The 14,358-nt window shown below is 42.0% G+C and overlaps 1 protein-coding gene across 1 annotated transcript in view; it reads right to left on the bottom strand.

Moving 5' to 3' along the window:
• Positions 1 to 11,433, bottom strand: part of igsf3 (immunoglobulin superfamily, member 3) — a 70,285-nt gene extending 58,852 nt beyond the window's left edge. The window contains exon 1 of the mRNA XM_053329028.1: positions 11,146 to 11,433. Within this exon, the coding sequence (XP_053185003.1) occupies positions 11,146 to 11,185 (40 nt within the window). The 5' untranslated portion in view covers positions 11,186 to 11,433. The remainder of the gene's footprint in view (positions 1 to 11,145) is intronic.
• Between the last annotated feature and the right edge of the window lie 2,925 nt (positions 11,434 to 14,358).

The raw sequence follows: 14,358 nt of genomic DNA, 5'->3' as shown, positions 1-14,358 counted from the left end.
TAGCGCTTTCTTTATGTGTGGTACATATATGTGTGACAGAGAGAAATAAATGCTGAGGAAAGATGAAGAACGTAAGATTATTTCCCTCTCCACACTTCTCAGTGCTGGTTAACTGTTCTTCAAATTCATTCCGCGTCTTTCTCCCTCTAGGCCCCCGAAAGCATTTGACCCTGTTAACATCATTACCAGAGAGCAAGAGTGTAAGAAACAGGGAGATTCCAAGAGGAGGGAAACTGGAGGGAGAAAAAGATGAAAGCAGAAGAAAGAGGAGATATTTTTTATGTAAGGGAAACATTAACATTTAGAGAGGATATGGTCATGGTACAGTACGAACCATGCCTATTTCCTGAAATCACGCAACAAAGTAAGCTTGTATCTGCTTTGTTGCAAGATAATAAATCAGTTTTTCTGTCACTGCCTCTCATCCTCTTCATCTAAATTTAACAACATGAATTTGTGCGTGTGCTGATGCTGGTTTGATGCACTGGTGAAGCAGTATGAGAAATTATAAAAACTCTGTCCTTGAGAAAGAGAGTAAATCTTTGTACATGACACCGGGTAAGCATGTCATCCTAATGTAAACCACGTAATGGATCAATGGCAATCCTTTTTCCCCCTCATAGCTTCCTCAGATTCTTGGATCTTTGACTGATGGGCTCAAGGCAGAATAAAATATGACAATTGAAGCCTTTTGCTTTTACTCTTTTCCCCAGTTGTGACTCCTCGTCCTTCCCGTGGTGATAATGATCATCTGCGTCAGAATGTAGACATCAGTGTATGAGGGCTGTCATTATCAACCTCTGACCCCTTTTTCAGCTTCAAACCCTTCAACAAATCCCATATCCACCACCTGATTTATTAACTGGGATGTTTTTAAAAAAAGGCAGATGAAGGAAACTGTGCATTTCCTCAACACAATAGAAAAAGCTAAATCATTTTACAGCGTTGGAGGCAGAATGGAGGTCTGTCAGCTGCGAGACAGGTGTGTGTGTGTGTGTGTGAGTATCTGACATGGAGAAACAAATCGAGACAGAGAGTCTGAGTGGTCAACTCCCATTAGAGGGCCAGTTAGAAGGGCCAGCAGGCTGCTCTAACAGCTGACAAACAGTTACAACAACTGCCCATTACACCCACACAGCTTTAATCAGAGGGAGAACAAGAGAGTACAGGAGCCTTTTGAGAGTGGGGGGAGATGAAGTGGATATACTGTGCCTCACTATTTCATCTTTGTATGGCTCAAGTAGAGAGAAGCAGCCAGGTGATGTCTGCGCTACACATGCAAGGATTTCAAGATAAAGACAGTTACATGGAGAGAAAAATAACTCACTGAAGGAGTCTTTGTAAGCAGCAGTGAAGGAGGACTCTACATTAGCATAAGCAGAGGGTAAAGAGAGAAGCCAGCAGATGCCCATGCATGTACTGCACATTTTAGCACAATGTGAGGATCCCTCTATCTTTAGCTAGAGTTTTAAAGAAATATGTTATGGAAAAATATGCTTATTGCTTTGTCACCATGACTTCCATAAGAAGGCTCATACCATTATCGTCTGTACAGTAGATATAAGGCTACAGCAGCTGGTTAGCTTAGCTGGAGATAAGGGTAAAAAGCTAGCCAGGCTCTGTCCAAAGGTAACAAAATGCGCTTATGAACAACAAAGCTCACTAATTAACATGTTATCTTGTTTGCTTGTTTGCAACAAGAAGTTGCAGCTTTACTAAGGGTTATGTCCTGGACTATTTCTATGCCGCAAGCAGTAATTTCCTCAAGTCTTCAAATGATTGCTCACTGCCAAGAAATTATTTTGTTAGCCTACTTACAGAGCCAGGCTAACTGCTTCATTTTTTTCTGTCTTTATGATAAGCTAAGCTAACTGTACGCTGGCTGTAGTCTTACATTCACCATACAAGCAATAATTAGAGTGTTAAAAAATCAGCCACAAATGTTATTATTGCTTTCAAGTCAAGTTTGTCAAGTCAAATAATTTGGAAGTCAAGTCTCAGAGCAATCAAGTCCAAGTCAATTGTTTTGTTTGTTTTAATTCAAATCCCGTTCACAAGTCTACAGCCCTGAACTGGGACTTCTGTTTGGGTCGCACCTGGGTCATGCTGTCCTCTGCTCTCACTATGCTAAGTAGTCCTAATTTATGGACCCCCAGGGCTACAACAGTCATAACCCCACCTGCGTCGTTGCTCATAACAGCTGGTGACACCAGGAATCGAGCAATGGGGGTTTCATGCCTGATTCAAACTCCTGTGTCGTTGTGTTGCTGCACACTGTAGGAGTCTGCTGCCACTGCGCTCTAAATGTAACTGAGCGTAGGGGCTGTGCACAGTGAGCAAAGCATGTGATTGGTCTATGTGGGCTGATTCATATATTTCTTCTATTCTTTAGCAGTGCTGGCAGTCTTTGTCGATGGTGTCAACAGCACAGAGCAGATCATGATCTGTTCTTCACTGTTAAACAGCTGCCTCTCTTCCTCATCCTTCCTCCTACATCCTCAGCTGCAATGACTTCCTGTTGGACCATGATGGAAAACAGCTTTACTGTTTAAATATTGAATGACCATTTCAAAAACCAATTATCAGCACTCAGTGATTCTTCTAAACTTTTAAAATCACATTTTCAAAAGGGAATTTCATCAGTGACTGCCAATCAAAATTATTTGCTCCTCAAACAACAAAGCTACTGTTTATAATACAGTTTTTATTGCATGAAAGTGAGAGAATGCAAACATGATTACTTAAGAACTTTACTAGAGAATGATTACATGACTGCTTATTAGTTTTGCAGCAATGCATCAACAGACAGAGGCTGTGCTGAGCTAAAACTCAGTTACTATACCATAGTCACATACAGCACAGCTACAGCTAAATATTGACATTTAAATGTAATTAAGGCCTAAAAAATTGTGTGCGTTTGACGACAGTTCCTTACTATAGACTGTGTTCCTTACTAACCTCATTATGGATAAATAATTCAAACACAGAGAGGCAGACAGTGAGAAACTACAGCTGGGTAGCAATGCCTCTCTTGCCACTCTCCTGCCTGTGTCCATAAAGGCCACAGTAATACATTTAGTGTTTGTGATCAAATCACTGGACTGAGTAATGCCTACAGTCACAGGCCAAGCAATGCCAGGCCAGTTCACTCAGACATACTGCTTATTCACATAAAAAAAAACATTATATATTACACTACACTAATATGTATGTGACATGGAAGAGTAATAATTATATTAGAAATTGTATGATGTAATTGTTTGCATCTTGTCAAATATAGCATTTGTAGTGTGATAGATGGTTACAGTTAGATTGAGAATGTGATGAAAAGACCATAAAGTGGGACTGTCAGTGGAAGTTTTTAAAAGTGGCAATCATCCTTCGATAGCGAGTATGGCCATTATCCCCTCAAGGGTTTATTTTTGTTTTTAACGGTGTGGGAGGAAAAAAAAGGTCAAGAAGATAGGGAACAGAAGCAAGTTGTCAAACTGGTTTGTTCATTTCAGCCCATTTGCACACACCCACACCCCCCTCCACACACACACACCTCGAGTGCATTAACTGCCTCCATCTACTCACTCAGCTAAATCCATTAACGCTATATGGACACCTGCTACCCCAATAACCTCATCTTCCTTTCCCCCAACTCTGACCGAGGACCACCCCCACTCCAAGCCAAACACAACCATCCCCCACCCTGTCTGACTGACAAAGCACTGTGGTCTCAAATCTATACATTTTTACTTTCCATACCAAAACTTTTACACAGAGATAATGCCAAAAACCATCACCAAAACAAATCCCTCAACCCATAATATCCTGTTGATGAGCAACTTTTTCTTTCTTTTTTGTTGTTGTTGAATGAACTGTTGTAAAAGAATGCAGAGCTATAGAAATATCCATCTTCTGCTGGTGCACAATTAAGCCTGACAGCTGTATCTACTGTATGTACAGTGGTTAGTTTTTGTGACTGGCAGCTTGCTATCAGTTCCCATGTTTGTGCATTAAGCTGCAGATTGGGAAAAAACTAATTAACTATTAATTAGTGTACTTCAAACAGACTTTTCTGCCATTGTCATTCACTTTGCCTTCCAGGCAATAAAATACATGGGTTTGTAAATTCATGCATTCATGCATAAGCAATCAGACAGACACACACACACACACACACACACACACACACAAACACACTTCTTTTTGGTTTTAGGTGTAAACTGGAAAAGAAGCACATTAACGGAACATAATGGGAAAATCTTTTAAAAAGAAGAAAAATAACAGGGATGCAGACATGCTATTCATGTGCACACACTCATCTGTGAACGTGCACACTGAGAGAAGTGTGTGCCGCTGAATGTGGATCAGTCGTGTGCAGGTGGGGAGCGGTCGCCATAGTTACAGTGCCTGGTGTGTATCCCACCAGTGTGGGATCTGCTTGGGTGGAGGATGGAGCAGGGAGCAGGGGAGTACAGCTACAGCGAAGGAGAGCAGCTCATAGCACTGTGGGTACTTGTGTGTGTGTGTGTGTGTGTGTGTGTGTGTGTGTGTGTGTGTGTGTGTGTGTGTGTGTGTGTGTGTGTGTGTGTGTGTGTGTGTGTGTGGAGGAGTAAAGTGGAATCCTCTGGCTGGCCAGTCATCATCATCACTTTCAACACGGAGCAGCGGAGGGGGGAGGAGAACAAAAAGTCCCAAGAGAGAGGGGGCTGGGTGGGTCTAGAAGTGAGCAAGAAAGGTACTCGTAAACAGTCCAAGGTATAATTGACTGTTAAACGCAGATTCTCCCTCTGACACTGTGAAGGAAATGAAAATATCTGTTTTGGATGATACTTCAGGGCAGTTTCTAATTAGTACTCTTTGAAGAGGAGGTGGGCTGGGCATTGTTTAGAAAGAAGTGGGGGAGGGAGGTCAGGGCCTATTCACTGCAGAAAGAGGTGGAGGAGGGAGCTGGAGTACCATTTATGTGTGAGTGAGGAGAGGCAGAGATACATGCAAATCAGCCAGAAAGAACACTTAACAATTTACAAACCGAATGGCTGAAGGGTTGTTGTTGGGGTTGTTATCACCAAACACGAGATACGATCTCAGGCGTGAACATGGATGTATAAGAGCAGACTCAGCCTCGCAGCCAATATTTCCCACTCATCACTTACGGTATTGCAGTGAAAAATTCCACCAGCAGACCAACAAGCATTTGCCTCATAGACCGCCACTGTAAAAGACACATCTGTAAAACTGCTGACAGGACACCTCAAACTGCAAATAAGGTCAATTATAACTGTCTATTCTGAATTGTTTTATATTTGTGCAACATAACTGGAGCCAAGAAAAGTTATTCTAAAATATGTGATGTCATCACAATGTGTAAAGTCTATGGGCCGAGCAGGAGCTCACAGGCAGAGCCAGCAGGAGTGACACTACTGTGCAGATTCAGTGGGCCGCACAACACAGGACAAAACCTGGAAGCTAGAAACCAAGTGATCCTTACTGGACTGAATGGATGCCATTTTCGGTCCAGTATCCAACTCTTATAATATGTCCACGGCCATGAAGAGATGTGCAGCCATGGCCATGCAATCCTGGCAGGAAGTGGTGATGTGGGGGGGGGGAGTGCTGACAGTTAACCATAGGTACTACTGCGGGATAAAAAAGTCTGACACAAAGCAGACGCTGTCTCTGCTCTGGCTCTAGCTCGGGCCACTCTCCTGATTGACTGTGGCAGGCAGGAAGTGTCCCTCAAGAACTTTGTTTCACTTCACACACAGTCACTCATCTCTCCATGTGAACCGAACAGAGACTACAGCTTAGATCTGGTCCACAGGGGAGGATCATCATTAAAACAACAGACACTGCATGAGAACACTAGCTGTGGTTATCCACAACTAACATTTCAGTTTTTGATTCATTGTTCTGCTAGCAGTAAAGTTCATTCAGTTCAATCAAATGTTTTCAGATGTCTCCCTGATCCCTTCTGAATGCTGCATTGGACGAAAAGTTATTTTACTCCTAATAACTTTAAACCTTTGAAAGGGCACCAATAGAGAGACAAGATTTCTCTATGATAACAGAGGTCAGTGGGGTTGTAGTGACTGCAGTGGTAGCTGGGTGTGAGTTTCCATAGCTGACTGTGAAATCTGCATTACAAGGCCATGATTTGCCCTGTGGGTAGTAGACACGGTAGTAACCAGTATTTTGACTTGCCATAAGGTGAGCCATCACGTGACGCAACAAAGCACAAAAACATGTCGATGCTAGCACAATTACACACTCCTTTTCCAGTCCTGTTAATCCACAACTTATGCCATTTTAGTGTTCAGCAAACAGCAGAACTACAAATGTCCTGCGTTTTCAATATGCATCACATCTTTAATGAATATTAACTGGATGACAGCCAAGTTAATAGTGTTGTTTCAGCTTTTCTATTGTTTGTTTTTTTGTCAATTGAGTCAACAATGTTATGATATGAAATAGCACAAAAGGCATCTTGTCATGAGTATACACAAAGACGTGGGTCTAGTGCTTATGATGCAAACAAGCATGCATACAACTACAGAATATAGCAGGCACAGTAAATAACAAGGGGAGCAAACAGCACCGAAATCAGACAGCTGCACAGGCCCACATTCCCCCTAACAGAGAGAAGGTCTGCTGTTTCTAGTGGCAACAAAAGGCAAAAATAATGAGCAACAAACTCAAGACCATCACATGCACACATGCCAAACTTTTCCGTAGCTCACACACACACACACACACTTATATATATACACACATATATCAGCTATACAAACAACATGACAGTGAGTTATTACATTGTACCCCACTGTCTAGACAGAACGCTCTCTCTCATGTCAGCTGAGGCTTACAAACACATGGAAAGCATTCCGGGGGTGATAACAGCTGACTCAAGATGCACAGCCAGAGGACGCATGGCTTGACCACACACAAGTTAAAATCCCTGTCATTCTGGAGCACAGGCTTCCAGCTGTCATTGTTATTTGGGACTATGAGGAGAGGCTGGGGTGGGCATCAAGGAGTGGCACTGCAAACTTTGAATCCTGACAAAGTTTGAATCATTGAAATAAGTCCGAGCTGACCTCAACATTCCCAGAAAATGATGATGGAACGCGTGTCTGACTTCTTTTAACACCAGCTGTTCTCACTTTAGCCTCCATTTAGTTAAGACAGATTACTTCAGCATTCTTTTTCTGTCTTTAAACAAACAGACAGCATCCTCTTTAAACTTACTTTATACTATTGGCATACCATCCATCTCAGATTTCTAATTTCTTTCATTCTTAATTATAAACTTGTTTCACATTATGAAATTGATACATTTTAACGACTGAAAAAAATAGATTGATTGAAAAAAAAAAACTTTTAAGAATTTGTGATAATTGTCACAGCAGAACATGGACAATCAAATCAAAAAGTGCTGTCCTCCTTACACTGTAAAGTAAAGTTGACAGAGCAGAACATGCTATTGTTTTAGCTTCCTGTCTGACTTGAAGCAATTGATCAAAAATAGCATCAAATACATCACAAAGCTAAAATAATGACTGAAAGGAAATATAAATACATATATCCATTGTGAACACAGAGGAACAGAACAGAACATGCAGGACAATGAATGACAAACATGCTCTTGACTTATCAGCTTTTTCTTCCTTGACCTCAAAACACAGATATTTAAAATGACCATTGACCAGTTTTACAAAGCATGCAATAGAGTTTCCACTGTTTTAATGTATTATTGTAATTTTCCAAGTAGCCACTGGTTTTCTTTCATATTGCCATAAAATAATAAATAATTCACACACTGTTGAGTTCCATTATTGTTGTGTGGTAATGAAATTTAACCGTTTAACTGAATTTAATTAACTCAAATATGAATGATACAACAATATAACAAAAATGAATGTAGGTCTGCTCATATCTTTTCATGAATGGAAACCAATGGATAAAACAAATAAAAATCAGTTATCACATTTTTTTGTTATAGAAAATGAGCTAAAGTATATAAAACTGCTTGTTGCATATTGAGATAAAAGAGAAAGATGCAGCTTTCAGTGCTATACTGTGTTATGTAAGTAACTTTTGAATGACTAAAGGAGATTACTGTGGTGTTAATGTGCAGCTGTTCAAAAGTTTGGTTCTTCTGAATGAGAGGCCACACCCACTGCCACCCCCTCTCTCTGCCAAGCTATATTAAAAAATGTACATCTCTCCTGCCTCCACAACCAACCTTGACACTACAGTTTGTGCACATGTATTCTTAACATTTTAGGACATTACATGAACAAGCAGAGAAGGGTGAAAACAGCTCCTGTCACTGACTTGGCAGAGCTAATTAAGATATATAATATTAATATATATACACACACATACATGACATCCCATTATGTCAAATGTGTGAATAACAGCAGGTGGCAGGAAGTGCATCTTGCCAAACATAAGCTTCAAGACTTTTATCTGGACAATGTGCGGCTGCTCTGAGACCAGCTGATAAACAGGACCAGTGGCAGCTCATCTGAACTTGCTACTGCAGGCTGCTCTCCTTTTAGCCCGGTAAATGGAAACCACTCAGGCATTTCAGTTCAAACCAGCCAGCCTCACACATGTTACACTTTCTATTTAGTTATATAAACGGAGATATCTTGGGTACTTTGGGTTGGTTCCCCGTTTCAAACACACTCTTCCACAAACAGGAGCACACACACACACCCTTCATCCCCTCAAATAAGCACACAGTGTCACACCACAGCAAAGCATGATGACATCTTTCTCACTCTCTGTAGGGGAGAAGGAAGACATCCTGTTTGTAAAGCTAATAAACATTGGTTCCTTCAGGCAACTCTTTTTATATGTTTTATATCAAATACCTTGGTGCCAAAAATAATCACACGCATACATTCACACCTGGTTTGCAAACTCAGCAACATCAATAACCCCCAATATCAGATTTGCCTGCCAAAAAATGTGTAAGTGGCAGCTCTGGGTTTTAACAGTGACTGATATGGTCTCCATCTAACATGGCTGTCAGCCTCTGTTTTTTGTGTTTTTGTGTTTTCACGAACAAATGCAAGAGCAAACGTGTGCGCAGGCCGACACACACATGGCAAAATCAGACAGCCGATCACTCACTGTCACACACAAGCACATCTCACCTACAACAGACACTTACATATGCACACTAGGAATAGGATAAACAATCAATACAGCAAAAAAAAAATCCATATATTTTCTTGTCATGCATTATTAATACACAAGCACTGACCTCCTTCCTTGAGACATTTCACATATGTACTATAATTGCGCCATTTTCTGCAGAATCAGCCTTTTGCCCATGTATGTCTGGTTTACATGTTGCTGTGATGTGTTAACTAAAGACTCAAATTCATGCACTGTTGCACACGGTGTGACCTCCGCTGTGTATTACACTCCAACACTGCAGGCTCTTGTGTATATATATTGATACTTGTTTTTTTTTAATTTGCAGTTTTGCAGATATGTTCAATATTTTCATGAGCAGTCAATGATTTAAGGAACGCATCAAATTATTATTTTCAATATTGATTCATCTGCAGATGTTCTACTAATTTGCAGGGAAGTAAATAGTGAAACAGTCTCCAGAGCTCAATATGAAGCCTTCAAATGTCTCGTTTTGTCCAACCAGCACTCCAACTCAAAAGAAATTTAAGTTTGCTATGATAAAAAATGCAGAAAACAAGAACATATCCATATTTAAGAAGCTACTCAGTCTTGCATAAAAAAATAAACAAAAATAATAATCTAAAATTGATCGTCAAACTGTTGCCCAATACATGACTCATTTTCCAGCCCTAGAAAATGACTCGCAACATGCCACATATTGCAGAACGGCCAGTCTAACATAACCAATAATGCTGGCAACGTATCATAATAGCATTAGAGGGTATCATGAGTCCCCCCTGTGATCTCTATCTATGATTCACAGCACTTTCAACAAAGCCATACGCCTTCCTGACACCTGAAATGTTCCTCACCAGCTCCCACAGCTTCCCCTTTAAACAAATGATTCATGATTATTATGTAATATCAAAACCCTCCCTTGTCCAGCCTTTACTTGTGATTACATCTGTATTGTGTCTGTGCGCAGTGCTCTCTATAGTACGGAGAACAATACACCTCACGTTTTCATGGGGAAAAACCGCTGACCGTCTGCTGCCCAGTGAAAGTGACTTCTGATGCACTGAAAGGGAGCATGAAGGCAAAACAAGGCACAGACTGGTAATCCTCTTGGCCAAGTGGGGGCCTCCAGCGGGCCGACTTCCACTCCCCCTCCCTCCTTCCCCTGCCCCCCCTCTCCTCCTCCTCCTCCTCCTCCTCCTCCTCCCCGGCAGCATTGACAGGCCTCCCATCCAGGAACAGAAAAGCCATCTGGTGTTTGTTTGGGACAGTTCACAGGCAGGATGTGCTGTGTGTGTGTGTGTGTGTGTGTGTGTGTGTGTGTGTGTGTGTCAGCAATCATGCCCGTATGAATGTTTGTATGTGTCACTCAGCATCATCAGGTTTCACATGCTCGAACTGGCATTTGTCTGTGAAAATCCAATAAAGTGGAACAGGTAAGTGACAAATATGTGAGAAGTGAATACACTGAGGCTTTACCTTGATGGGTGACGTACTGTACTGGGTGTCTTCCCAACCTCTGGATGACTTCATATCCTGAGTGGATGTGTGATCCAGGTGTGTGTGTGGGTGCCTATAGGGCCTATCTGTATGTATGTATTTACGAGTGTGTATTAATTACAGACAATAGCAGGGTGCCCAGCAGCATCACAGGTCAGACTATAGCTATAGGGTTAATCTCCGACTAAAGTCCAAATATCACATTAACCTAGTTCACCACACACACACACACACACATACACACAGCTGTTCCCAGGCATCTGTTATTATTGCAGTGATTATCGATGCACCCTGCTTCCACCTGACTCACGATGACGAGTAGTTGCTCTCACAACTAAACCGCTGAAATGTACATGTGTCATACAGGTGTGCCGTGACAGAGACACAGACAGGAGATGCGGATTTACCTCATTACTCTGAATTTGGGGAGAAATAAGAAACAAAAATCACGGCAGAAATGCAGACTGAGACCTTCAGATGACTTACCAAACAGAGCACAGGCTAGAAGAAGCGCACCGGTTGCCATTGTATGTTGCCCCGCAGATTCACTTCCAATATGAAGAGAGGATGCCTTGCCGGGTTTGACAGTGTGCTTGACCACTTGTCCTGAATAAGGAAGAAGAGGAGGATCTACGAATCCCGGGCGACAAATGTTGCCGGGGCTTGTATTTGGGAGTCAAATCCACAGCCAGTGTCCGACTCACCTCCCCGGTGTCCTCCTGCTTCACAAAGCCTCCGGTCTCTCTTCCCCTCGCTTTCACCCTCACCTATCTCCCTCTCCCTCTCCCTCTCTCTCTCTCTTTTTTTTTTAATTATCGTTGACGACGTGTGCGTATGCCAGGCGCCTGGGCGACCCAACCCACTCCCCGTTTACTACGCATCCGAGACTGCGGAGGCGATTCACGCTCGCAGGCTCCTCGGTGAAAGACAAAAAGTCCTGCGTGACTTGCGCGTTATTCGGATACCTGGTTAAAGACACGGCCAGGGGACTAAATGTGTAGCCTACAGGCAGATCTGTACGCAGCTAGACTGGAATCAAGTCAAATTTTCCTATCCAGCTCTTCCTCTGATGAGAGAGCAAATCGCAGTCCAGGCAGGCTCCGGCTTTCTCTACGGCAAATCCCGGAGACTATAATCAATCTCCCACTATCGCTCCGCAGAAACCCCAATGGGCGGGCGCTCTAGATGAAGCAGACAAGGCTTTGTGCTCTGACACAATAAATCTGATGAATCAATGAATACTTTCACTTCACAGCGTCGGCTCCTCAATTGTGCCACCACTACTGAGCCGGTGTCCTAATTCATACACCACTAGCTACTTAAAAAAAATCTACTCCACAAAACGCCTTAATCGCCAAAAAGCGTGATCAAGAGTCCAAACACTCCTGGTTAATTATAATCTGGTTTGGTTGTTATCTGATCCCCTGATCCCATAAAAGAAGAGTCCGGTGTGTTTCCTTCTCCAAGATTATTTCCCTGTTTCCTGCTTGGCAAAGCACTTTGTTTGACCGGCAGTTTGAAAACTTCACAGCGTGCTGCTTGCTTGCCCCCACCCCCCCAGACAGAGACCACGCCCCGGCCGTGTGGGACACCAGCAGCCGCTGTGGATATGAGCCATATTAGCATTTCTGAATTTAAAATTCTAGGCCAGGGCGTTGCTGCTATGAATAGGTTAAATGAAGTGGAGGGTAATTAAGCGTATAAAGGTGCCAATTTTCTCTGCTTTTTATTTGCCGCAGAGTTTAACTACATTTTGAAGTTGACTGAATCATGATGCCAAAAAATCATATTATACTGTATAGCCGAGCTAATGATAGGTTCTTTCAAAGAAAAGAGACATTAATCATTGTATTAAACACTAGGCTTTTCATTCGTGGTGTTTACTTGTCTTGTGCTGATCATAAAAGTCACCCTCTCATGAATAATTTACCCAGCAGTCTGTGTGTGTTATAGACAGGAATTTCATATCATACCCCCCCCCTCCCCACACACAAACACACCACCATAGACACAACTTGAAATACACACAATGAGCTGTCACTCTGCTTAGGAAACACTTTTTTCCCCCTCAACATATTACAGTAACTGTTCAGAGGAAGCAAGTAGCAAATTCCATCCCTCTTTGATTCAGATCATAAGTAAGCATTACTTTGACATACAGTACGCTCAGTTTTACTGATTTTCACGACTCCGCTGCGTTATTAGGAGGATCTCAAAATAGACAGGGTGAATGGGAGTTTGCTGGGAAACAGAAAATAGCACAGTGAGATAATACGTTCTTGGTGTGAAGCTGTGAAAAGAGCACTGCTTTTGGGAAAGAAGGGGAAGTATAAAATCTAAAAAGCTTTGTGGAAGTCAAAGCTTCCTCCTGTGTAATCCATAAATAAATGAGCAGGTCTTTGCATGTGCATATAAAAAGTAATTGCAATGGATCCATCTGGTCTTCGCTTTTTCAGCTGGGAATTGCAAGTTTCGAACACTGCCTGAATGCAACATGAATACCTTTTTTTTGGAAATAGTAAAAACAATTATTCTCCTTTGCTGCGCTCATGGATTTCAGCTCAGATAAAACTAACTGAACAGAAGAAAGTCCGTTAATAAATCACAACTTGACATCTGAATTATAGTTTATCACTTCAGTGAAAAACACTGTACCTCCTTCTGTCTAAAACTGTGTCATGGTATTAAGAGAAAAGACAGAGAGCTTTTGGCGTGTTTGTATAGAGAACACAAAGGCTTTAGCACACATTGTTGCCAACAAAAAGTGAGCCAAAATGGGACTAGACACTGTTATTGAGCATACTGGCTGTTGGTTCAGTCTCTTCAAAGGTCTATCCAGGTCCAACGCTGCTGATTTAACACACAGCCAAACAGAGCTGGCTAGGTAGGCCATGTGCGTTACACCTGGTCTACATACTGCTGCACCTAATTTTAGCTCATTTCTCCACAGACTCCTCCTTGCACAACCCAGTGATGGCACAGTTTTCATGAGCAGGCAAGTCTACTATAACATTGACAATCAGATAACCTTTGGCTCCTCAAACCAGTTTTGGTAACTATCCACAAGTATGTTTCCCTCGAGGGTCGGGGGAAAGGATTTAGAGGAATGTTTGCAAATATAGTAGGAGCTGGGGATCACAATAGGTCTCCATGGAAACAGAGGAGTCTGCTTTGTGTGTACTTCATAACAGAGTCCATCACCCAGATGAAATCTTGATAGCCACAGCATTCCTCTGAAGCACTGTGTGAGATTTAATTTTTGAAATTCTTAATATTTTAGTACCCTTACGGCACTATCTGCTGAGCTGGTGTCAGCAAGGTTACATAGGAGAGCTGACTCTATGTGAAGAGAGAGAGAGAGAGAGAGAGAGAGAGAGAGAGAGGGAGAGAGAGAGAGAGAGAGAGAGAGGGAGAGAGAGAGAGAGAGAGAGAAAGATTTGTTCACTTATTTCATCATTCAGTCTCAAATGAATTTGCCAGTCTTATTAAACAAAGAGGCAATTCGCACAAAAACACATCCACATGAAGATGCATGCATTAATTAAAACAGGCAGATCAGACCAAAAAAAGTTTCTAATTGAGACAGCACACTGACACATGAAAACATAGATTTCATTCAATACACACACTCAATAACATATGCTGCCACTGTGAAACTGAAAATGTGAAATGGTGTGCACAGATTATACAATGACTCCT

The sequence above is a fragment of the Scomber japonicus genome, chromosome 11, assembly GCF_027409825.1.
Source record: "Scomber japonicus isolate fScoJap1 chromosome 11, fScoJap1.pri, whole genome shotgun sequence".
NCBI classification, from domain to species: domain Eukaryota; kingdom Metazoa; phylum Chordata; class Actinopteri; order Scombriformes; family Scombridae; genus Scomber; species Scomber japonicus.
The sequence above is the reverse complement of the archived record's forward strand: the minus strand, read 5'-3'. Positions and strand labels throughout refer to the sequence as shown.